Genomic DNA, 24,927 nt, shown 5'->3' with positions numbered 1-24,927 from the left:
CATTATAAACTTATATGTCACAATACACAAATAATGAATACAGTAATTTCACAGTACAGATAGAGCAAAACCAGTGGTTTTCCTACAGAATTAAAATCTACTCTGTAATGTTACAGTACAGGAATGCTATTATCAGTCACAGCAGAAGTCACACCACAGGTAGGATGTACACTATAATACCACAGCTCAAGAATAGTAAAAAAAAAAATCATGCTGTAGTGAAGGGATAATTGATGCATGCAGGTAAAATGGTAAACTTTTGTAGGCCTAAGATTTTTGAAAGCCTTTTTATCATTTATCTGCTTCCTATATCTGTGCTGAAATGAGCCCCCTTAGTTGAAGGGCCCCATAGCAGCTAGTATCCCTGGTACCTTGGTAGTTACGCCTATGCTCATATTGTTAATGGGAAAATCAGTGAAAAATGGTTGTGTTTACAGCTTCTGTACATGGCAGGAGCTCAGTAAACACTTCCATTTCCAATCATCTGGACTACTTTTTACATCGCAGCCACATTACTTTTCTGTCAGCACCATATGGAAACTAATATATTATAGGGTACCTGTTTTATTTTTTCAAATAAGCTCTTGACCTTTATGCTTTATCTATTACACTTTAGCAGAATGTTGACATTTGAGTAATTATGTCACTGTCTTACATTTTTTGTAAATGATCTTGGATTTTTGTGAAACCTGGCTTAATTCCTTACAAAAAGCTCACCAATATCCTGATATATTTGGGTTCACTGCATTTTAAACTTGTGGGTTCCTCTTGATACAAAGAAAATCACTTGCTGGAGTGGTCATTGCTGAAGCCAGTGTTTGTATGAGCAGTAATTTCTTGGGAATAACCAGAGAGTATAGAATGGCGGAGTACTTCGGTAACATCAGAATGATATTTGCAAGACAAGAATTGCTTTACCTATCCAGATCTTTATGTAAATAATTTTTAGCCATTGGCCAAACCCTTGAATATATTCTTTCCCCATGTTATCTGGATTTATCATTTTATAAAAATAACAAAGAGATGCTCGCTCACATACATTCAGTTCCCTTCCACCTTATAATGAAACAAAACAATTGAAAAATGACAGTTATGATGAATACTTCCAAATTGATTATAAACATTTAACAATTATGCCAATGGCTAGACAACACAGTGGCATTTACTTACAGGGTCAACAGAGTTCACTGAAAGTGCATTGTCCATCTATAAAGCAGCGTGTGGCGATTCACTATATCGTGCACCTAAAGACATGAATCTCTTGCTTCCCCACTCAGGTCCGAGTTCACCATCTTTTTTTGTGGTGTACCTTTAACATAGGGGGTGCAACACAATTTGAACAAGTTAAACACGGTGCTTGGTCCGAATCAGTCGGACTGTCCCACGGCACGCCCTTAATTTGTTTCGGATGGAAGCCAGCACAGATGGGACGCATGCGTCACAATCCCAGCGCACACACTTCTTAAATACCTATGCTAGCCGCTTTAGCCGCAAAAAAAGGTGCACAGTCCGACTAAAGTGCACCGCGTGAGCCTTAGTAAATGAGCCACATAAAATCATGACAGTGGAGCCACAGATGAGAAAAAGAAGGAAGATGGGACAAATGAGGGTCTAGGAACATGGTTATAAAAAAGGGCAATAAATAAAGCGAATTAATGCTTATTACATCCAAAGGAATGTACAATACATAGCATATTTGTTGATTCATAAATAAAGCTGGAATTTGTTAAAACTATATATAAATATTCTCTGAGAAAGATATAGATGGTTGAAGGAAATGTCAAAAAGGGAGTTTCTCATTAGAACTGCAGTGTAGAGGGCAATAAAAGGTTCAAACAGGAAGTGTTCACATTCAACATGTTTTCTGAACTGGGGGTAGTAGGTAGTACAGCAGAGGGTGCATTTAAATTCTTGTTTAAATTCCTGTAAATTCTCTGGTCTAGGAGTCCAGTGGGTGTGCTTCACGTTCATGAAGAGGTGGCTGTCATTCAGTAAAAGCACCCGCAGGACTCTAAAGTTCAGAGTGGATGTTACACTGAATGTTTTTGCACAAAATATTAACTAAGTGCTTTGCGCCGCACCTCTGTCGAACACGTTCTTGTAGGAGAAAACAGCTTGCACAGGTATCGTGTTGGTACAGTTGTGCTAGCCTCCATGCGACACAATTTAGGGAGCGTTCTGGCACTCAGTTGGACCAACAAGCAAATTGTGTTGCATACCTTTTGTTAAAGGTGCACCACAAAAAGTTGGTAAACTCTGTCTCGCCAGTGCAGGGAAGCAATGGATTCATGATTTCTAGCGCACGTTCTTAATTAATCGGTCACACCCAGCATTATACATGGAAAGAGCCCCATTATATCAATATGTATCATCACATATTGCATTCAGATTAAATAGTATTTTCAGTGACAGGTTCCCTTAAAATAGTTTTAATCCTTTAGTAAACTTGACATACATGAATAACCACATTTCTAAATGCCGTGTTTTATAAATAGAATACATGCAAAATTACAACAATAAATGTTTTATAAGTTTTGTTTATCATTTTTACCATTGTAAAGATGAGCTACTGCTGAAGCTTTACTCAACCTAGTATCAATATTCCTCAAAAGCAAACACTTAGGAAATATGAATAGACAATAAATATATAATAGAAATTTTTTCATAATTCATTAAGGTATTTTATTTATTTTACAAGGTAGAAATGCCAAAATCCTATCAAAACCCACAAAAATATATATGGAAAGAACAGAAGAGCAAGCATACATAAATGAGGTAGAATAAGATATGCATATGGATTCAAATAAACCACAGGTTAATTCATCAAAGGGTTTTTTAGGTGACATCTACATCCTATTCTATGAGCTCTGAAGAAACTTTGCTGTATAGAGTAATACAGGAAAGAGGCTTCTCTCCCATAAGAGAAATAAGAACCTTTGATGGCTAGACCGCAAAGAAATGGACATTTCTTTTTTTGTGTTGTTGTACAAGGCAAATAATAGTAGACCATATAGACATGTAGATAAGGCAATATGGGTGCACTTGTGCCTCTTTATGGCACTATGTGGTACTTGGGCTCAATATTATCATTTATTTCTCCTTTTAGGCCATGGACATGTAACAAATTCATATCATGCAAAAAGACCAAAACAGAAGTAGTAAATGATTTACGCTGTAGGTTTAGAATCCTAGGCATGTCAATTATTGCTTCAGATTCTAGTACATTGCAAAGGTTGAAAGCTGTGTGCATAAATCATAAGGCAGGCACACTTTTTTTTCTGAGATTCAACTGCAACATCTCTTCAGAACTATATTTGTAACTTGTAAATGTTCATGATCAAATCCACAGGATTATCTGACCTAGATAATCTGTGATTCCTATAATGATAGTGTATATGGTGATTGGAAGGAGGACCTCATTATTGTGAATAGCAGGGCTTCTCTAAGCATAGGAACGATTTTCCATTCCTCGACCTATCAAAATATATAAATGCAGAGCTCAGCACAGCTTCCAGATAAACATCTAGATGGCTGCCTTATTAAGTGGCTGACGGAAGCTGTAATCCCTTCCTTTCCATACAGTGTCGGTCAATGCATCAACATTTTGAGATATTATTTTATTGCACCTTTACAATGCATGACAGCTTTAATATGCTTATCTGAAACCCATAAATTGCGGTCAACCGTTAAAATATTCAGCCAACCCAGATCTATGGAAAGGAACACCCTTACTACAGTGTCTCAACATTTTGGACCAAAATAATGGAAAATAATCTACATATTGATTAATAATCCGTTTGATATTTATATGCTTTTTGCTTTCTTTCCTTTTATACATAGACATGTTTGTACCAGGACTTGGCAGTGTGAAGCATTCAGCTATCTGGACATTTACCTGATTTGAATTGTAGTGAACATACAGTACATTGTCTTAGAGACTATATGTAGCAGGGCTGAGAAGTCTTACATACTGAGCAGGTAGATCTATCAGCTCCTCACACAGTAATGATATTTGTGCGTCATAAAGCTGTTTGCAGCTTCTTTATTCGTCTCTCATCTTTCCTCCGCTCTCTTTGTCTCTCTGCTGTCTTCTGCATTTCTCTCCGCCCCCAACCATCTTGGGCATATTCTGTCACTCTGCTTTTGTCTTCCCATCTCTCCGGCTTTTGCTTGTGTTCTCTCTTACTCTCCCTTTCCCGAGCCAATGTTCTCTGTAGAATCTTGATAGTAATTCACCTTGCTCTGTTTTGCATTTTGTGCCTGCGTGTGCAACCATCTTATCTTATACACTCTCCACTACACACCTACATACAAGACATGTTGCTGTGAAGTGCTTATATTAAAGACAAATGATCTACTACTGTGCTGCATCTACTTATTTTGATAAGATCTCTTTTAGTGAATCTTGTTTTTTAATTTACATTTATGTGAGTGTTTTGGTAGATGGATCTGCAAGTAATTTTCCCATTTTTCACGATAGAATTGAGTTTATATGTTATTCCCCCAATCTAAACCCTTAGTACTTAGCTTGGGCATGAAACGGTTAATGATTTCTCTTTTCATCTCAGGAGGGGGCTGCTTATTAGCAAGGGTAGCAAATGTAAGGAGTATGTTTACCATATTTCACGTTAGTGGTCATTTGAGGGTTAATGGCTTATCTATGGGGGGTGCAGGCCTCCGTTTTCTAAATTTACTTGCTATGTTAATGAACCATGTGCTGCTGTGATAACATACTGACACATTAGCATACTGGACACAAATGATAACACTAGTCATATTTTCTGATAGAAATATACCTTCGCTCTCCATATACATCAGGTTGTAAATATCATGAGAAGCATATGTTGTATTTCATAAGAAACATGCTAAGAGTAATTGCTGGCAAGGAAAAGGCTGCTAGACCCTGCCAGTATATATAGGGAGCTCATATTTTCGCACACAGACAGTGTGTCGACACCTCACTCTCTTAACACACCGTTAGGAAGTAATTGTATTGATTTTTCCATCCTTCTTCACCCTCCCTCCTCAGATGTCTCTCTGAATATCCGTGTGCTGTCTCTATCTCAGCATTTTCTTGTGCCTTGTATTGTCTCTACTCTTACTACCATTTGCTGTCCTGGACTAAGCGATATCTTTATATCTATATCACCATAAAGACATCCATCTTTTCCTCTGTGTGTCGCCTTAAAACCTCCCCTTTCCCGCTCTGCATGTCCTTGATGCTCATTCACTGTTATTATTTGTGAGGCCTATCACTTCATTCTGCTGCCTCACCATCTTTTATCACTTATTACTCAACCTCTTCAGGATTTTTGTTGTCATTATTGTTCCTTTTGAAGATTTCCTTGGCTGGCTACATAGGAGGTAGAAACCTACTAAGCATTAAATCAGATAATAGAAGAAACGGTATAAAATATGTAAATAACCATCATAACCTAATAAATCTGTGGCACTCCAGTGGTCTCTGCCAGTCTTTATAGATTTAACCTTTATAGCCAGTGTGACCATTGCAGCCAATCACTGACCTTTGTGGTGTATGGCACTAAAGTAATAAGGCCAGTGATTGGCTGTATTAATCATGAAGATGTACAGCACTTCACCAAGCTACAAAACACTTTAAACCACATCTTATCTCCCATGATAAACAAAGGAAAATGTATTAAAATTCAGTAGGCCCAGTCATTTTTCCCTGATATTATGTGTTAGAAAAGAGTTGAGATTTCAGCATGCACACAAGATGTTTAAAGGACATCTACCCCCAGGATCATGGATTGTAAACCAAGCAGACTGACATACTGGTGTGTTCCCTTTCTAACAGGATCTGCTCTTCTTTTAGCTCCATATGTCCTGGTTTTTACACAAAAAGGCTTTTAAAATTATGCAAATGAGCCTTAGACTCATTTGAATAATTTTAAAGCCTTTTTTACTTAAAAACATGCATAGGAAGCTAAAAGAAGAGTGGATCCTGCCAGAGGGGGCACATATTAGTATGTCAGTCTGATTGGTTTACAGTCCTTCATCCTGGTGGTAGATGTCCTTTAAAGATGTTTCATACATCTCAGTGGAGCTGGTGCTCTACTCGGGGATCTCCGTCAGCTCCATTGAGATGTTTGGAACAGAGCGGTCATGCAAGGCCGTCTGCTCCATTACTCTGCGGGAGCGAGGGTCCGACTGAGGTAACTGGGACACCATTGGACCCCTCGTTTTCATGATCTGTGGTGGTCTCATCACTGAGACCTCCACCAATCAGCAAGTTACGCCCTATCCTGTTCGTAGGAAAACCCTCTTTAACTATACCAACTGACTTCAGTTTTAGTTGTCTTTTCTCTTACGGGTTTAGGGGCTTTTAAAGTTCTTGTGGTGTCTTATATTCATAAGATTAACATGTTTTACACAGACAGAAATATTAATAGTGGAATAACCCATCATAATTTTCATTAACATAATTATTGATCAACAATTATTGTATACCTTTGCCCTTGATTTGCTAGTTTTCTTGCTAGAAACTAGATTGTTTTGAAGTTTTTTAGTCAGTCTATTGGATACTTAGCTGAATTTGTCTCCCTGCACAAACGTGTTATTCACGTGTTTGCATTCACTTATTGCCATTACCTTTTATCTGGTTATGTTTTTACAACTTGGTCATTTCTTTTATGTTTTAAAAAATGATATTGGCACACTTTTTTAAATCGATCCTAAATTCATGAAAGGCAGAAGCTTTTCAGTATTCTTGTCTGTAGGATGTGATGAACCTCTGCTTGGGCAGCAATGCAATTTTTAGGCTCTCCAAGCTCAATTTCCCTCTACAATTGCATCATGGCATGTCCCCAAGGACTGGAGATGTGCCACTAGACAATGCCCCAAGCTGTTGTTGAGTTGATTATCACACATCAATAAGATTGACAGCAGAGCTTTGAAAGGTGACATGTGATTAAGGCATAGAAGTCCGAGCTCAAGTGAATAGTAAGATTTGCCTCCAGGCATACTAAAATCTTCATAGAAAACAAGCCCTATCTACTGAATATTATTATCCATTCATTTTTTTTACAATGTATCAGAGCACAATTATTACCCTAAAATTGTACAGAGTTATGTTCTACAGTGCTATAAAAAGTATATATAGATATATACACCCATTAGCTGCTATTAATTAGTCAAAATCCAGTTACATGTACACATTAGGCCTATTTGTAGAAGCCTTATCATTGAACAATGCTGATACAACATATGGCCAGTTAAAAACTTTGAATTGGTTGGAAAATGTATTATTAGAAATTTAATTATTCACTTAATAGCTTTCGTTCTAAAAGTGTGTGGCTCATAAAAACAACTCTTAAAGGCGTTATCCACTGGGTGTCCCAGTGCTTAGACCCCTAGTATTTAGATGTGCGTGACTCATAAAACAACTCTTAAAGGTGTTATTCACTGGGTGTCCCAGTACTTAGGACCCTGGTATGTAAATTTAATCAAAAAACAAACGTTAAACTTTTACATATCAGGACATAAAAAAGTGGCCCTTAAGATGTCTTAAAATTAGATAAACACAACCTCAGGTTAACAAAACATTTTATTGTATTTTTATTTATTCAACTGGTCAAGCAGTTTGTGAAGAACTAAGTATACTCCATAAATCAATAGCGTGTAGAACTACCTTTACCCACAGTTACTTTAAGTAATCGTTATTTGTATGACAATATACATTTTTCCAATGCTTTGAGATGAATTTTGGCCTTCTTGATGTCTTGACTTTGGGTGATAGCTTCACATAATTCTTTTCTTTTTCAACCTTTCTATTGAAGTTGTGCTAATGTGCTTGGCATCAATGTCCTTTTGGATGATCCAATTTCAACTAAGCTTTAGCTTTGGTTAGACAAGTCTTGTAGTTTCTTGTAGCTGTACTAATTTTTTTTTTTTATAAAGGCCTCAGATGGACAGCCAGGTCCTTGTAACTACCGGCTGAAGTACAATATGAGCAGCTCTACATTTTGTTTCTGAAATAGCAAGCAGTTTCAGACAGTTGAGAAATACATTTAGGAAGTGGTCAACCGTCAATGCTTTTCGTGTAGAAGAAGTGGATGGACGATGTCAAAGATTAAACGCTAAAAGTGGCGTTTTCCGTGTTTATATTAATTCATGCCATATATACTTCATTGATCTAATAAATATAAAATACAGGCAGTCCCCGGGTTACATACAAGATAGGGTCTGTAGGTTTGTTCTTAAGTTGAGTTTGTATGTAAGTCGGAACTGTATATTTTATCATTGTAATCCCAGCCAGAACTTTTTTGGTCTCTGTGACAATTGGATTTTAAAAATGTTGGGTTGTCATAAGAATCAATATTAACACTAAAGCTTCATTACAGATACATTTGATAACTGTTAGAGCTGATCATTGTACAATAAATTACCAATATCCAGGGGTCCGTTTGTAACTAGGGGTCGTATGTAAGTCGAGTGTTCTTAAGTAGGGGACCGCCTGTACATAAAAATGAAAGGAAACAGGTCTACAATGAAAACCGGACTGAACAGGAATGAAAATCCAAATGTACTCCCACAAATGACTAATGTAGGAGGTATCTAATATTTCTCTGGCTAGGATCCTCAAAAAGTGCAAGTGTTAAAAATAGTACAAAATAATGAGTAGTTCATAAGCACAAATGTCATGAGGATACCCAGGACATATAAGAGCAAAGGGCAAATTACATAACAGTGTGGCAGATTTATCAAGTGTCTAAAAGTCAGAATATTTCTAGTTGCCCATGGCAACCAATCACAACCAAGCTCCCCTTTAAAATATTCATGAGCACTGGTAAAATGAAAGCTGAGCTGTGATTGGTTGCCATGGGCAACTGGAAATATTCTGACTTTCAGACACTTGATAAATCTTCCCCAGTATGTCACAAAAAACAAGTATACAGACCTGACCCCAGTATATGTTTTGGCGTTGCCTTCTTCTGGGGACTCCAGGCATATCTTCAGCTTAGAGTTATTTGATATCTCCCACATTAGTCATTTGTGGTAATACATATAGATTTTCATTCAATCCTGTGTCAATCTGGTTTTCACTGTGGATCTCTATTCTTTCATTTTTATGTGTTTTTATATTTATTAGATAAATGAATTATATTTGACATGCATTTATATTGGTTTCATTTTTGTAATAATTATGCATTCAGCCAGACACATTTAGTGCACTGATTTTTTTCTACATACCTGTTTTGTATGCTTGTTATTCAAGTCAACATTAATCAATGTTTGAACATTTTAAATATAAAAAAAAATTATATTAATAAGGTTAAAAAAATTATTTCGGTCAACCCCATAAGTTTTAAGAAATGATTAAATGCTAGAACTTATGCGTATGTAGTGCTTTCCAGTTTAGGGGAATTCACCTTGTAGTCAGGACCTGCTTTTTTTATTTTCTAAATTGGCCGCATCTGTTTTTGTGTTGTTTATTGATAAACCAATTTGTCATTTTCATGGTTAGTTTTCCTTCAAAAGTTTGGCATCTGCTTGTACGGTGTATTGGAAACAGCTTATTAGAATTGACTTTAACTTCCATATGTGATCTGGTCTTAAGAGGAAAGATTAAAAAAATGGCAGTAATAAATATGTCAACAGAAAGCTGAAAATCAAGCTGGGAATGTGTCCTAGTTTACATTGATCTCTTCAAAACCTAAAACATTCATATGATTTTCATTAAATTGTTTCTATATTGCTAAACTACTAAATGTGTCTGTGTGTGATAAAGGGTCAACAGTTTGCTACACTAAATAAAATTGTCTAAATCATGTACAGACAAATGTACTCAGCAGTGGGAATATAGAGACAGTTGAATGAATAACTATCTCTATATTGCTGAATAATTCTCTATCATAGAATTAAAATTTAGAAAGTTACTAAATTCAATAGGTAGCCTTTCAATAGGGTGTGGGTTATCAAGGGCCTGAAATTGAAATGAATGTACAACCACAAGTCCATGCCTATAAGTTTACCGGGAGGTGTGAGGTGGAGGTGAGGGCTCAGGACAGGTGGAACGCGTGGGGGTTGTAGTTTTATGCTCTGCATTCTAGCTATTTCGGATAGAGGGATACAATGCACATTCGTGCACAGATTGCTGCACATCCTTATGCTAGACTTGCTGATTGTGGTGACTCCATTTTAGCCTACAAACACATGTCCAGCCTCCATATTCTTATATTCTGGAGCTAGTGCTGTGAGATTGGTTCGTTGGGGGGGCTCACGTTTGGATGACCTGACATTATCACTGGGGTGCATCCTTTTTAAATGGTTTTAAACTTTTGTCCTATTGATGTCTGTTGTAAGTCCATTTTTGTCAATAAAGTAATCTTTTGATTTTTGCTACTTGACACATGCTTTCCCGTTTTTCATTTTTGCATAGTTCATTTGTGCATGTGTGTAGCCCTTGACTGGGTTCAACTATTTTGTTTAGATCCCAACTCTGTTTACATACAGTGCAAATTTACACCAAGCAGGGCCTGGCGTAGAATTGATCCGAGCACACGTTCATGTGCTGGATGTACTTACAGGCCACAGTCTCTTGTTTTATCCGGCGTGACCTCTGGGGCAGGGGTGAACCTCATGATCTGGGCCACACTGCGCCATCTCTTGATTAATTCCCCTCTAAATACTTATGTGGCTACCTCCACCTAACCCAAAATCCCATATATGTATACCGCTGTATATGCATTATAGCCATCATGGCTACAAGAAACACTAATGGGAAATCAACCTAAATCGGCTTATAAACATTGAATCAATATTGACCAATTGAGCTGCTGTACCAATGTCAAATGACACAATTAAACACCACTGAATGAGTGATCGATGGAAACAACAATTGGTGTATTATTGACTAATTGCTATTGTTTTGTAAGCCAGTGATGGACGTTACCGGTAGGACATTTAATCATTTATATTCACATATACATATAAACGTGTCCAAGTACTGAAAAATGCAGTATGTTGCAATAGTTACAAGAAAAGCATTTTGATCTGTGCACTGTATTGACAAGTATATAATTAGGTGAAAAATTGTAATAAACAATTGTATACAATAACATTGTAGAAGTATCATGTAGCAAGTGCATGGGAGAAGATACACAGTGATCTATTATAATGAACCCATTTCTTCAATCTAAGCTCAGCATGTGGTGGATACATTTTATGTAGAAAGGATTGATTAGTAGTAATAAATACCGTCTATTTGGGAAAACCAGAACATTTGCTTATTTTGCAGATGATATATTCTTGAGGGCAAGGCAGAATTTCTTGGTTGTCCCTGCACGGGCTGCTCATTACTATGCTGGCTTGTGATAGCTGCATAAATTGGCTAGTTGAGGCTGGCTTGGGTTCTGATTATGAAGAGGAGTATAAACAATTAAAGTGATTATCGATAATGAGAGCAGCTCCATATTGAGCTCTTCCGAAGGTGTTTATTGATGTTGGTGGGTACATACACATAAATCTTGATATATGGCAGGTAGATTGTGTGATTACAAAGCAAAGCTTGCGCTATCGTTATTTTTTATTCCTTTCCTCAATAAAATCGCCCCCCATGCTTGCACCAGTGCTTCACCCCACCCAACCCCCACCCAATATTAAACCCCCTCCCCTCACCAGCTCTAGAATGAAACTCTTTAGTTAATAATTTCCATACTCATTAACATGCTAATGTGCTCAGGCTCACAGCTCTTTAATCACCTCAACATCAGACTCTGTGGGGAGCAGAATTATAAGGACTCCAGGGAGGGGGGAGGAGAGAGACCAGCAGAACAGCAATTAACCCTTACCTTGTCATAACATATTCCTTGTCAAAGATTAGATTGGCCAGATTCTTTCAAGCCAGAGAGGCAGGTGATTGTTCCTTATCCCGCACACTGCCCCAGGCAAATGGTACATAAATTAACTCTTGTGTTAACATGCATGCATGTAGTGAATAGTGTGTGGTACACTGCATGGACTGATTTCTACCCTTTAGAATAAGGCATGCAGAAAAACAATTAAATGAAATGTTTTTATTGTTTATTTCTCTTTCTCATACATATTCTTCTTTTGTACACAGGGCTGTGTCTGAGATGATTCTTGCATATCAACCGAGCAGCTATGGATGCTGATGAATGCTTCCTTGCCACTTCTGGGCAGGATGAAAGAAACTCCTGGCCTCTGGACCTCAATTTACCCCTCAGCCCAACAGCCACCAAAGATACCCCTCTCCCACTTCCTCTCCCATCACCAGAATTGTCCTCCTCAGCCTCCTCCTCTGTATCTGCTGCTGGAGGAGAATTTCAAGATGTCATCCCGACATCCTCCTTGTTGCAGCCACCTGTAACTCCCAGTTCTCCAAACCCAAATTATCAGCCAAAGGTATCATCTCCTTTACAGCCAAACTGCAAGGAGGAAAATGAGGAAAGTGAGGAGGCTCTGGTGGGACATGTGCTTTTTTCTAGTGATGGAACTGTCTACCTCCTGAAAGGTGAGGAAGAGGAAGAAGGCACTCCTTCTTCTCTAGCCTCACCACAGGAATCCCCTAAAAGCACATTGTTGCCACGTCCTCCACTCACCTCTTTTCGTCTAACCGCCACCTACCAAGGCTTTCGCTCTAACCAAATATCCCTACATACCTCAGCTGAGGCAGCCAAACTTACTAAAACGGCGCCTTGCAACTCGCCCAGAAAACAAGACCAACCCAAAGAAACAGAAGGGCAAAAAGGGGAAGATTACTTAAGACACACATCAACTGGGGAATCCAAAAGGACACAAAGTGTGGATGGTACATGGATTTGTCACCCTTGCCAGCTCAATTTCCGAAGTGGAAAGCAGCTGGGATTGCATGCTTCCCACTTCCATGGGCTAGATCATCCATATCAAGATCAGTTGGCATTAGGGGAAACCTCTGGTATCATTCATAGATCAAGTGGGAAAGATTTTATCAGCCTTTTAGAACCAAAAAAAACCCACATTGTGTTAGATGCTGGCCAGGAGCCAGAGAATGTTGCCCTTTCTGATGTTCAAGACACCCAACTCTTAGATGTAATCCAAAGTACAACTGAACCGTCTGGAACATTGGAAGATTTAATGAAAGAAATAAAACACAATGAAACCAAAAGTCATGTGACTTTTCAAGGGAAACCAGAAAGTCCGAAACTTTCAATGGGCCTGGTGCCCAATACACCTCTAAGTTATCACAAATGTGAAACCACAGGAACATCCTACTCTACTGAAGCCAAAGATTCAAAGGCCAACAAAGATGAAAATAACAGTGTAGAAAACTGGTGCTCAACAGGAACAGAAGCACTGGGTGAAGATGTTGAGGGAGAGGGAGAGGATATGCCAGAAAGCAACCCCTCTTCCTCACATACCTCAGACATCAATGAGCAGCTACTTACAAACCAAAGCTTCTACGGTCCAATGATGACAAACTCCATGTTACAAATGGGAGCTATTCATGGCTCTGACAGAGGGGGTAACCAAACAGATGTGGACCGTGGGCCACTGGCCTTTGAAGATTGTCCACCATCCTCAGGCCCCCAACCATTCCAAAGTCTTTCTCTTCAAGGCCAGCTTTCCCTGCTACACTCTCGCAATTCATGCAAAACTCTTAAATGTCCAAAATGTAACTGGCATTATAAATACCAACAGACTCTAGATGTTCATATGAAGGAAAAACATCCTGAAAGTCACAGCCATTGTTCATATTGCCACAGTGGCCAGCAGCATCCCCGCTTGGCAAGAGGTGAAAGCTACAACTGTGGCTATAAACCATATCGGTGTGAAGCTTGCAATTATTCCACAACCACTAAAGGAAATCTGACCATACACATGCAGTCTGACAAACACTTGGCCAATCTCCAGGGATATCAAGGTTCAGGCCCTGCAACCAACACATCAGTTCCACCCTTAGCAGCAACTCCAGTGAACACAGGGCAGGGAGAAGGAAGTCAGACATCACCCACTGAAAGGCAACTTAAGCAAAAGGCATCATGGCACTGTAAAGTATGTAATTATGAAACTAACATCTCACGCAACTTGCGTATACATATGACTAGTGAAAAACACATGCAGAATGTACTACTGCTTCACCAAGGCCTGGGAATGGGTCAAGACAACTTTCCATTCTATGGAGGTCCACTTGCACCAGAACAGGGACTGGATCATCCACTTCTCTTCAATCCCATGCACTTCGGCTCAACTGGAACCCAAGGTGAGGACATGCATAACATAAGTTTTATATGGCTTGTAGAAATATCTGAAAAAGATAATCTCTGCACAAGATTAAACAACTTTCTTACAACATATCATTGGTAATATTACAGGTTGGATGCTGATTACAGAATGGTTTCAATCTAATGTATACTATTTTATTCTAAAGTTGCATATTACTATAATACATGTTTTTTTTCCTTTTACCCTACAGCTTGTAACCTTCTTACACCAGATTCTCAACCAAATTCACAAGTGAATGCTATCAATTCTTCAGGAATGACAATTCCTTCAAATCCATCTTTACCAGACTTATCTTCAAGCCCCGATGAAGACCTAACTCCTGGGGTATTCCGCTGCTTGGTGTGCCGTTGTTTTACCACTGATAGTCTGGAAGGATTGCTTTCACATGCCAGTAGAGGTCGGTCTCTGCCTGAGCGGGAGTGGAGAGAAGTCAGAGGAGACTTGCATTGCTGCCGCCTTTGCTCCTATAGTACCCAGCTCAAAGCTAACTTCCAGTTGCACCTAAAAACCGACAAACATGCACAGAAGTATCAGTTAGCTGCCCATATGAGAGAAGGAGGTGCAGCTCTGGCAATGGCACAAGCTTCGGCTGCAGAGCTTCCAATCAGTGGATATAGCCAGGCTTCTTCTTTCCCTCCTTTGCACTTGAGATGTAACCTGTGTGGATATGAAAGCAACAGCAGAGAGAAAATACAACTGCATGTGCAAGGAGGGGGGCATGAAGAGAGCCTGCGTGTCTACAAGGTGAGGTATAAAGGGCAGAGTATTCAAATATATATATTCCATTTTGGTCCCATTTAAAATGTTGAAAATATTTCCACTTTCTTAGAAGGTGTGACTGCACTTAACTGCAGCTTCCCCCATAGTACCTGAAGAAGACCTTTTACCACTTTCAGAAAACCCACCTTCATTACATCCTTTAATAGCTATTCTACTTAGCTATTCTACTTATTGTGGCACAGCTACAAATATTCCTCTCTACCTCACTGTTCCCAAGTCATCAATTTACTTTTATTTGTCAGTTTATAGACTGATGGGCCAAGCCTGGCTGCCTGCTCCAGCCTAAGACCTAAGAGCCCAAGTGGCATAATTTCAGCACCAAATATGCTTTTAAGGCTCTCCGCTGTCAGATCGGTGGTGCAGGGCAGGAGTAGACAATAAAGATAGAAAATTTACATTGATTACTTGGAACGGTGGGGACTAGAGAGAAAAATGCCATCTTTAAATGGGCCAGGGGGCTGAATATTGAGAAGCTATTGCTTATGACATATATAGTGGGGAGACTCTGATTTGTTGTGAGACTCAAGAAACATGACATAACATGTTACAGGCAAACCCACAGAAAACAAAAGGTGAACACAACTAAAAAACATCATAAACCCCAGCTTTCTAGGGTTCACTGCAGTGCTATGAATTTTGAGTGGATTTACGATTAAAGAGGTTTTCCCAAGAAACAAAAGTTAGGCCTTCTCCACGGGCCCTCTGCAATTTACGTCAGCTCCATAGAGAGTAGTGGAGCAGAACGTTCATGCGCGGCCATCTGCTCCATTAGTCTGATAGAGCGACGAGGGATCTGGCAGAGATACGTGAGACCCCATCGAACCTCTTGCTTTTGTCAGCACTGAGACCCTCACTGATCAGCAAGTTAGGCCCTATCTCGTGGATAACGGCTAACTTTTTTTGTGGGAAAACCCCTCAAAAGGCAATTTATAGCCAAACTTTCCCAAAATCCAATAATAATATTATTATTGGGCACCCAGGCCATCACCACAGGGGCCCTAGAGGAAGTGCAAAGAGGCTCCATCGTGAGCATAAGGTAACGAGAGTGGCATATGGGGCATCACCAAATTGGACAAAAGGTATTTTCATGGATTCCCAGACAGCCAAGGACTTGCCGTGCTCAGTGCTACATCAAGGTGGTTGGCAAGAAGTTGAAAAACTTGGCTGCTTTCTTCCAAACACAGCTCCACACCTGAACATGGTTTGTGTCGGTATTGCGACTCTGCTGGATAGAGATGAATAAAGCTGAGTCCCAATAACGGTACAAACCATAGTCAGGTGTGGCACTGTTTTTGGAAGAAATCAGTCAAGGTATTCAACCCCTGGACAACCCCTTTAAAGCAACAGTGCTGTCTGAGACTACTGGAGGAATTGGAAGGGGTGGGCAGATCTGCATTATCATTGTCGCTCTGGCTCCAGTGATGACAATTCTTACTGTTCAGGGGAACCTGAATTTGTCCTCATTCACTCTACTGTATTGATATCCCCAGGATACTGACCTAATTGAAAGCAATGACAGAGAAGGGAGCAATAAGTTTACTGCTTTAATTGTCATGTTGGTACTTTGAGACAAATAAGTGGGTTTTGGTTGTGGTTTGGGCACTTGGTCTATAAAAGGTTCGCCATCACTGGTCTAAAGTATAGCTTTGCTGGTAGAGCCCCCTACAGGCAAGTCCTGATATGAATTATTGTGCAGTGTCCTTCTCAATGATGCATCATATCTAAGTAGTGTAGGCAATAAAACGTGGACTTTAGCTTTTTTTTTTTTTTTTACGTTTTTAGCGCAGCTTTCGATTTATAATAAAAACATATTAGTGTGAAACAGTGCACCTAGCAAGTATAGGGTATTTTGAATAATATCTGATACATTAGGTTAAGGATAGTGCTTTAGTATGAACTCCATTAGAAATAAAGCGTATATGTTTTAACACACTGCAGTCATATAAAACATATGTATGCTAGCAAGTCAAACTTTATGCAAAGATATGAGGAAAATTGCGTAATAAAACAATTATTATTATTACTGGTATTGACCATTAATGTCCACGCTAGAGGACATTACTCATCCACCGACAATTATCTGCTGAAAAATGATGGATTTGAATATTTCAAATATAGCTTCATGTGATTTTTTAATTTTATATCTCAGTGATATGTACTTGATCCTAAGATGGGTGCTTAGTAATAAATTATTTCTATGTTTGTCTATGTGAAGTTTTTGCAGGCCATTGAAGGTGTTGGAGCAGGGGATGTGTGTTTTCGTTGTGCTCCATGTGATAGCACTGTGGGGTCTCGCCTTGGTATGATGTCACATCTGCGTTCTGCAAGTCATCACCAAAATCTTACACAATGGCGTCTAATGCACGGAGAAGCTGTGCTTGAAAGGATTGTGACTGTCTCCAGGAACCAACAGGAACACAGTAAGCTTTCATTTCCTTCATGTCTCCCAGAATCAAATATGTAGTATAATTTGTTTCTAATGGTTGTATACATGTATTTATACAGAGGATGCTCTATAGGGTCATGCTCTAAACTAATACTGGACAGATGCAGCAGAAGCTAACTAATTTGGAGCATAGTAGGGTTTTTTCCCTGCTCCAACATATATTTATGTTGTACAGTAGGTGGTAATCTGGTGCTATAATGATGAATCACTTTATGCACATACTCTACTGACCACAGACAGTTCTAGGTTGTAATTTTAGTGGATTAGTTTTATTTACATCCAGTTATAAGGACATTTTAATAAGCCTTTTTTTCCCCTTTCACCAGTAAATAAACAATTCATACTCATCACCATTAGGCTGGATTCACACGACCGCAAGGGGGACGTATATACGGCCGACGTATGTACGGCCGATATACGTCCCCCATAGACGGCAATTGGGGCGTGGTGCCTTACGGGACCGGTACGGTGCGGCACACGTGCGTGACATGTCCTATTTTTTCAGGGCATACGGCGCCGTGCGCCATGTATCCCTATGGAGAGGGGCGGGGGTGAGCAGCGCTGCCACGTGCCACACCGTTCATGTGAATCCAGCCTTACATAGGCTTTATACTGGTTTACTCTCCATATATGTTAATAAAATATTTTACTCTTTTTCTTTAATATTTCATTTTTCTTATAGCCACATACAGAAGCAGGACGTGAAATTGCTTTTCATCTAACATCTAACTTCATAGACCTACATATACTCCCGCATTCTCATCCATTCTGTCTTCCCACATTCCTTAATGAGCCTTTAAACACTGATGCTGGTATTACACATAAGCAGTTGAGAGCCCCTCATGCAGGTGAACAAGTAGCAAGCAGTATGTTCATGTAAATGGTTCTTGGATGTTTCAAATGTTCCCTAGATCCTATAGTTTCTTCTTGGAGTTTCCAGACGGCATCCTGTTAGTCAAACTTGCTTCTTTCAAGACGTTAGCACTGCCCAGCTAGACTTTTCTTCTAATATGTGTATGTATGACGGAATTTGCGAAGGCTGAATGTATGTATGAATCTGCTAAGGCTGAAATCGCCCATACAAATGAGATAGATGATGGACAATATTGTCCGACTTGCTTGTACTCAGGCCTAAAATAGGCATTACATAGTGCATGTTTAATGAATGGTGAAAACCATTGCCTAGGTCTTATGGCTTTGTCTTATATACTGAAAAGAAGAGAAGTAAATAGATCAAAATAGATTTTGATTTAACCAATCCTTATGATATCTGCCATTCAAGGAGAGAAAGAGGCACCATATACATTAGATGTTCAGCAGACAACTTCAAACTAATCTGTCTAGAGTACCTTTAGGTATGCCTTCCTCTGAGCTACTGCTCTTCCGTGATAACAGCAGTTTAGATATTTGTTTTACAATAGACACATAGGAAGCATTTTGCTGAAGACGAGTTGTATGGGAGACTGTTCTGAGCATATAGGGAGGGAAAACGGTGACCAGCTGTAACCATAACTTACTCCTGTGGCCCTGTGTTTCCAACCTACACTTTTTTATTGGCAGTGTTAAATTAGAAAATCTAAAAAATATCAAAGTCTAACAAAGAGAACATTACTTTTGAGCTGCAGCTTACCAGACATCACATCTGTGATGTAATTCACTGGTAAATCTGGAAAACAACTTAAAAGATAATTACCTTGAAGACTGCATCTGCAGTGTACAATCCCCACATGTGCAAGGAAATCTGCTGCTATATATACGATAAATGGATTCATAGTTCCTCACCCACATGACAAAGGTCAATAAAGTGTAACCGGAATATTTCCAATTTGCGCCGATTTTCCCTGTATTTCCCCCGGGTTTTTGGCGCACGCGATAGGATTGTGGCGCATCGGCGCCGGCATGCACGTGACGGAAATTGGGGCTGTACGAAAACCCGATGGTTTCAGAGAAACCGCCACATTTAAAAAAAAAAAATGTGTCACTGGACACGTGCTTAACTTCACCGGGAATAGGATCGTGCATTCCGGCGGACTTCAGTACCTGGTGGACGTCGGAGGAACTGCCTTAGTGAATCGCCGGAAGACCCGAATCCACCGAAGAGAACGCGCTGCTGGATCGCGAATGGGCCAGGTAAGTAAATCTACCCCCATGTGGGACACTGCATGATAAATGTGGTGCACGGTCCGACTGTGCACTGGAATGCCCCTTTCAATGCAGAAATTTGTGTTGCATCAGGAATAGTGCAGCCGTGACATGTGTGTGTCGCAGACACTTCTTAAATACCTAATGCACAAGCAGTTTGCACTAAAAAGAAAACTGGTGCAGGGGCTTTAGTAAATCTGGGCCAGTATATGTTTCAAATATAAGAGCTTATAAAAGATAAATGATACTCGGTGGCACTCGTTAAAGGAAAATGTTTGAGGTTTCTATCAATAAATCCATTCAGACATAAAATCGATAAAAGCTATAAGCAGCTATAAAAGATGTAAAGATCAGGGAAGTAATAAAAATTCATTAAAGTCACCTCACACACAAAAATAGGAAATCTGAAAACATGAGGTTTTTCTTTATTTAGGTCACTATTCATTTTGTCTTCTGTTCTTCTCCCTATCTTCTTTTCTGGTTGCGTCTCTCTCACACAGAATTACTCTGCCCCCTTGCTGCCCCTCCTTCTCTTCTGGCTGCAGGCCCATCTACGGATCAATATTTTATGATTTTGGCGGCGGTTGAATGGTGTTAAAGAACTTTAACACTTTAATTAGCTGAAACAGGAATAAATTCCCCACAACTGTCAATTTTCAGTATAATCGTTTATCTGGTGACACTACTCCTGTCCTCTCATTTCTCTCTGCCTTCCGCTATATTCTCTCCTGTATGTTTCTTGTGCCTCCGCCTCATGCAGAATCCAGATTTTCAGTAGTCTAAAGTGATATCATATGTGGTTGACTAGCTGAACGTTCTCATCATATGAAGAGCTTTCACAATATAAAATAAAAGAGTACAAACTTGGTCCCCATTGCCGAAAGTAACTATTACGTTAAATGGACCGGCTATACCTTGTGCACAGTTCTTGCCACCTTGAGAACACTTCAGCTTGTAGCTTGTGCCAAGTTCAGTATAAATTACAAACATGGCAATTTAGATATGTTACATACATTTATTTTGTTGTTCCAGGTAAAGTCCAGATTAACCCAGAGGTAACATCAAATCCTGACCCGGGGGAAGAAAATCCAGACATATCCCAAGGTGAGACAAGGGCTTTCTGTTGTGGTCTATGTACATGCAATTTCATACAAGGACAGAAATGAGCTTTACAATTTAATTCTTGCTAGTTTCTTTTTTTAAACAAGCAATTTGTCATCAAATAGACATGTTCACCCACCATTACCTTTTATCTCAATAAGTTCTCCTGCTTATGAGTCTCGCTGTAACAGTGAATAAAGTAAGGCTGTTCTCTAGAATGCTATAAATAAAGTTTATTAAAGGCAATACTTTATGGTACAAAGGTAAAATACTAAAGCAAATTGTGTCTAGACAAACTGAATGGCAAGCACCATATTTAAAATTAGTTTCAATGGAACAGAGTTATTTCTATGCAGTTTGACTTGTGATGTGATATCGGTAGAGTGGGAAGTAGAAGTGGCCACTGCTGCTCTAAGCAGCTAATTGATGGTTGATGGGGTTTTCAATTCCTATCCTAAGGATATGCCTAAGGATATTTTTCATCTGGAGAGCCCCTTTTAAGGGTCCACCATAAATACCATTTGTACTTTCATACATTGTAAACTGTGTTCAATTACTTTTAGCAAGTTAGTGACCCAATTAGAGGAGTAGGTCTAAATACAACCTTATGTAAACATTCTTAACCTGTGGAAACACTGGGTATCAAACATAACCTGATTGGGGTACTGCAACAACTGTAAAACATTAGGATTATTGGTATATGACACCTTTACTGTGTTTTTAATAAACTTTATTTATAGCATTTTCAGAATACATTTATTAATCTATTCTTTTCCATCCCATTATCTTCCGTCCATTGGCTGTCCATTGTATTTGAGAATTTTACGCCAATTTTGTCCTGATAAATATTGCATGCATTTTCCCTATAAAATTAACCAAAGACTTTTACCTATAGAAATAGTGAGCCTTCATCTTCTGCATGTGTAGCACCAGTAACCTTCACCCTTGTCTATTAGTTGTTTATCCCTCCTGACCCCTAATCTCCTGATTCAGCTTCTGTACAGGATGACACATCGAGGGCTGAATGTGAAAAAGCTGGCGAAGGGACTACGGTACGTGTTCTACAGTTCACTTAGGTTTCATTACAGATCCTGATCAAAGCCTCAGAAGTACAATAGTTTGGGGCTATGGTGCTACCCATTTATAAATCTATGGCTATGTATACTGAGTTCATAATAATGTCAGAAATCCCCTAAATAGCTAAATTGCAGTTCAGGTACATATATAATATGATACATTGGGAAAAGTCATTAAAGAAAACTATCACCATTTAAATACAATACAGTCTCCAAGCTCATAGAACAGAAGCTGGGTGGATTGATATACATTTTAGTGGGAAAAGATTTATTGATACAAAAGAGATATACATTTATATCTTTGCTATTTGTACACTAAGGCCCCTTCCACACTTGCGTTTTTCACGCGCGCTTTTGATGTGCAGAACTTGCATTGCACTCTGACCCATTGTAATCAATGGGCTTTTTCAGACTTGCACCATACAAGTCTATGGAGATGCATCAAAAACGCATCGCACTCTGAGACACACGCAAGTTCAATGCAAGTGCAATGCATTTTTCACGCATCAATTGCCATAGAAAAGATAGACCTCAGTCCTGAGTCCTTTCACGTTCATTATCTGCGCATGAAAAACGCACTGAAATTGCATTGAAAATGCGTGTGAAAAACAGACACTGAACAAACTCTGACTGAAAACTGATTGCACTCTGATGGAAAATGTTAGTTTTTCACTGAGCAAACCCTGATCGCACCCTGATCAAACTCTGACGTGATCTGCAACGCAAGTGTGGAAATGGCCTTAGAAGCAGTGATGTAGTAATGGAGGTGGTTCTCCTTGACTGACAGTCCTCATGTATGAATGTACAGAGGGGCTCATGCACACAACGATTTATTAAAAGTGAACAAAGGTCAGCTTTCATGTTCCCACAGCAGTTTATAAAATTAAAGCTAATCTTGGATTGGCTGAGCAAGTGGAACAGTTTTGTTCTCAGTTTTGATAAATGAGGCCCATTGTTTTCAGGACATGTGCTAGCGGTTTTATTCCCATCCACATCCCCATTCATTTCTATGGCCGTCGATTCCACATCCCTGAGAAGCAAAAAGTAGAGCCGGTCCTATTCCTGCTTGTGTTTGTGTCCTGGGCAATCTTTTCCAATTCTCACATGGGATGCAAACAACGGTCCGCAGTACCGTAAAACTGCACAACTAACACAAATAGAACCACCACCCTAACTCAATTACTGCTTCAAAGATGGAGCAGATATATGCTAGAAAACTATATATCCATTTACTTAGATCATCCTGCTCTAAGCCATGATACCAGCAGATTAAAGGACTTATACCACCAGGATGAAGGATTGTACACCAAGTACACCGACACACTGGTGTGTGCCCCCACTGGCAGCATCTGCTCTTCTTTAAGCTTCTTATGCTCTTGTTTTTAAGAAAAAAGGCATTAAAAGTTCTGAAAATGAGCCGGAGGGGCTCCAGACTCCATTAACACCTATGGAGCTGGGAGCCCCGCTGGATCATTTGCATAATTTTAGCAGCTTTTTTTTTTGTAAACACCAGGGCATAAGAAGCTACCAGAGGGGGCAAGCACCAGTATATCAGTGTAGTTGGGTATCAACCCTTCATCCTGGTGGTAGATGTCCTTTAAAAAATATTTTATAGTGACAGATTCACTTTAACATAATAACACCAACAATATCGGCCTTATGTGTTAATTATACATTACTAAAGGGTTATCACTCTCCAATCGACACATGATTGCCCTGGCTGTTTGCTGAAGAAGGGTAAGCTGCCAATCAGAAACCTTTGAAACTGCTGTTATCTGTGAGAGAATTAAAAGAGTAAATCCAATACAATAAAGGAGTAAATATAAATCTTCTTTATCCCATCTGGAAAGTGTGCATGTAGAGCCCTACCGTTCTAATAAAGACTGTGTCAATAACTATAGATGGAGGGTCATTATTTCCTATATATATATATGATGGTATGAATCTATATAAAATGATCTACATTTATATAAAGACTAAAATAAATCTTTATCTGTTGATCAAAGTATTGCACAAAGATGACTTTTTGTAATAGTCTACTGCACTGATGTAAAATCTAGATCAGCTATTGCTCCGTCGGATTTACTGTACAGTTGTCTAAACACCTCTGCACCAGTTTGCTGTGTAGTTGGTTACATACAGGTACATAAGCATCAGAACTGTAGCATGGAGCTATGGAGGAAGCCTGCCCAGTTTTCTTTTACATAATATGGATGGCCGGGTGCATATGCATTCTCTATGGGAAGAGTGCAAGTGGATGGAGTGTGAGGTGGCAAGGTTTCTGCTAGGACTACCCTAAATATTGTTGCCAACCACATGCTGAAACTACTTTATAGCAATGGTATTGATTGCCTAAGGAGAGAGGTCTCTTTTGGCAAGATAATGGACCCTGCAACACCACAAAAAATTAGCAGTTGACAAGAGCTCAGTATGTTGACAGACCTACTTCACTGTTTTAGAAAGGGTCTAGAAAAGGCAGATGGCTCATGTCAGTCATACATACAAAATATGGTAGTTCAGCTGAAAGATATTACACATGACCAACTTACTGTGGGAGCTCCGGTGTGACATAAGGCCTCGCCCATCTGGTGCTGCCAGATACATCAGGACAATAGAATTGTGCTATAACCTGCAACCTTTCATTCCTGAATGTTCTCGTGCTGTAGCTAGCTTGCAGACTTCCCTGCCCCACACCAGCCCACTCTTCTGCGCCCCACTTTACATCCCTCCATGCCCACTTAGCGTGGAGATGGCCTAAAGGTGCAGATAATAACAATTACTGCTGGTTCACTAGTAGTCTGATACCATAAGCATCAGAACTGTAGCATGGAGCTATGGAGGAAGCCTGCCTGGGTTTCTTTTACATTACATGGATGGCCGGGTGCTCATGTATCAGAGATGTAACCAGCATTCTCTATGGGATGAGAGCAAGATGAGAGAGGGAGTGTAATGTTGTGGCAGATGTTCTGTGTAGGGACCACCCTAAATATTGTAGCCAAGCACATGCTGATACTACTATAAAGCTATGGTATTGTCTAAAGAGAAAAATGCAAAAAATAACACTTGACAAAGAGGTCAGTATGTTGACAGACAGTGATCAGGCATCTGCTTGATGTCCTGGGATCAATGCACTCA

General features: G+C 39.4%; 2 protein-coding genes across 4 annotated transcripts in view; one reads left to right on the top strand and one right to left on the bottom strand.

Moving 5' to 3' along the window:
- The window catches only part of ZFHX2 (zinc finger homeobox 2), a 57,037-nt gene that overhangs the window by 6,076 nt on the left and 26,034 nt on the right, over positions 1 to 24,927 (top strand). For 2 of the 3 annotated variants that reach the window (XM_072150661.1, XM_072150655.1), the window contains exons 2-6: positions 12,086 to 14,224; positions 14,438 to 14,991; positions 17,243 to 17,447; positions 20,648 to 20,719; positions 21,710 to 21,768. In XM_072150661.1, coding sequence (XP_072006762.1) covers positions 12,127 to 14,224; positions 14,438 to 14,991; positions 17,243 to 17,447; positions 20,648 to 20,719; positions 21,710 to 21,768 — 2,988 coding nt within the window. In that variant the 5' untranslated portion in view covers positions 12,086 to 12,126. Of the gene's footprint in view, positions 1 to 12,071; positions 14,225 to 14,437; positions 14,992 to 17,242; positions 17,448 to 20,647; positions 20,720 to 21,709; positions 21,769 to 24,927 lie in introns of those variants that run through there. The other variant, XM_072150658.1, reaches the window with a different exon arrangement.
- The window catches only part of THTPA (thiamine triphosphatase), a 73,920-nt gene that overhangs the window by 25,997 nt on the left and 22,996 nt on the right, over positions 1 to 24,927 (bottom strand). The gene's annotated exons all lie outside the window — the stretch shown is intronic.

Source organism: Engystomops pustulosus, chromosome 1 (assembly GCF_040894005.1).
Source record: "Engystomops pustulosus chromosome 1, aEngPut4.maternal, whole genome shotgun sequence".
Classification (NCBI taxonomy): Eukaryota; Metazoa; Chordata; class Amphibia; order Anura; family Leptodactylidae; genus Engystomops; species Engystomops pustulosus.
The sequence above is the reverse complement of the archived record's forward strand: the minus strand, read 5'-3'. Positions and strand labels throughout refer to the sequence as shown.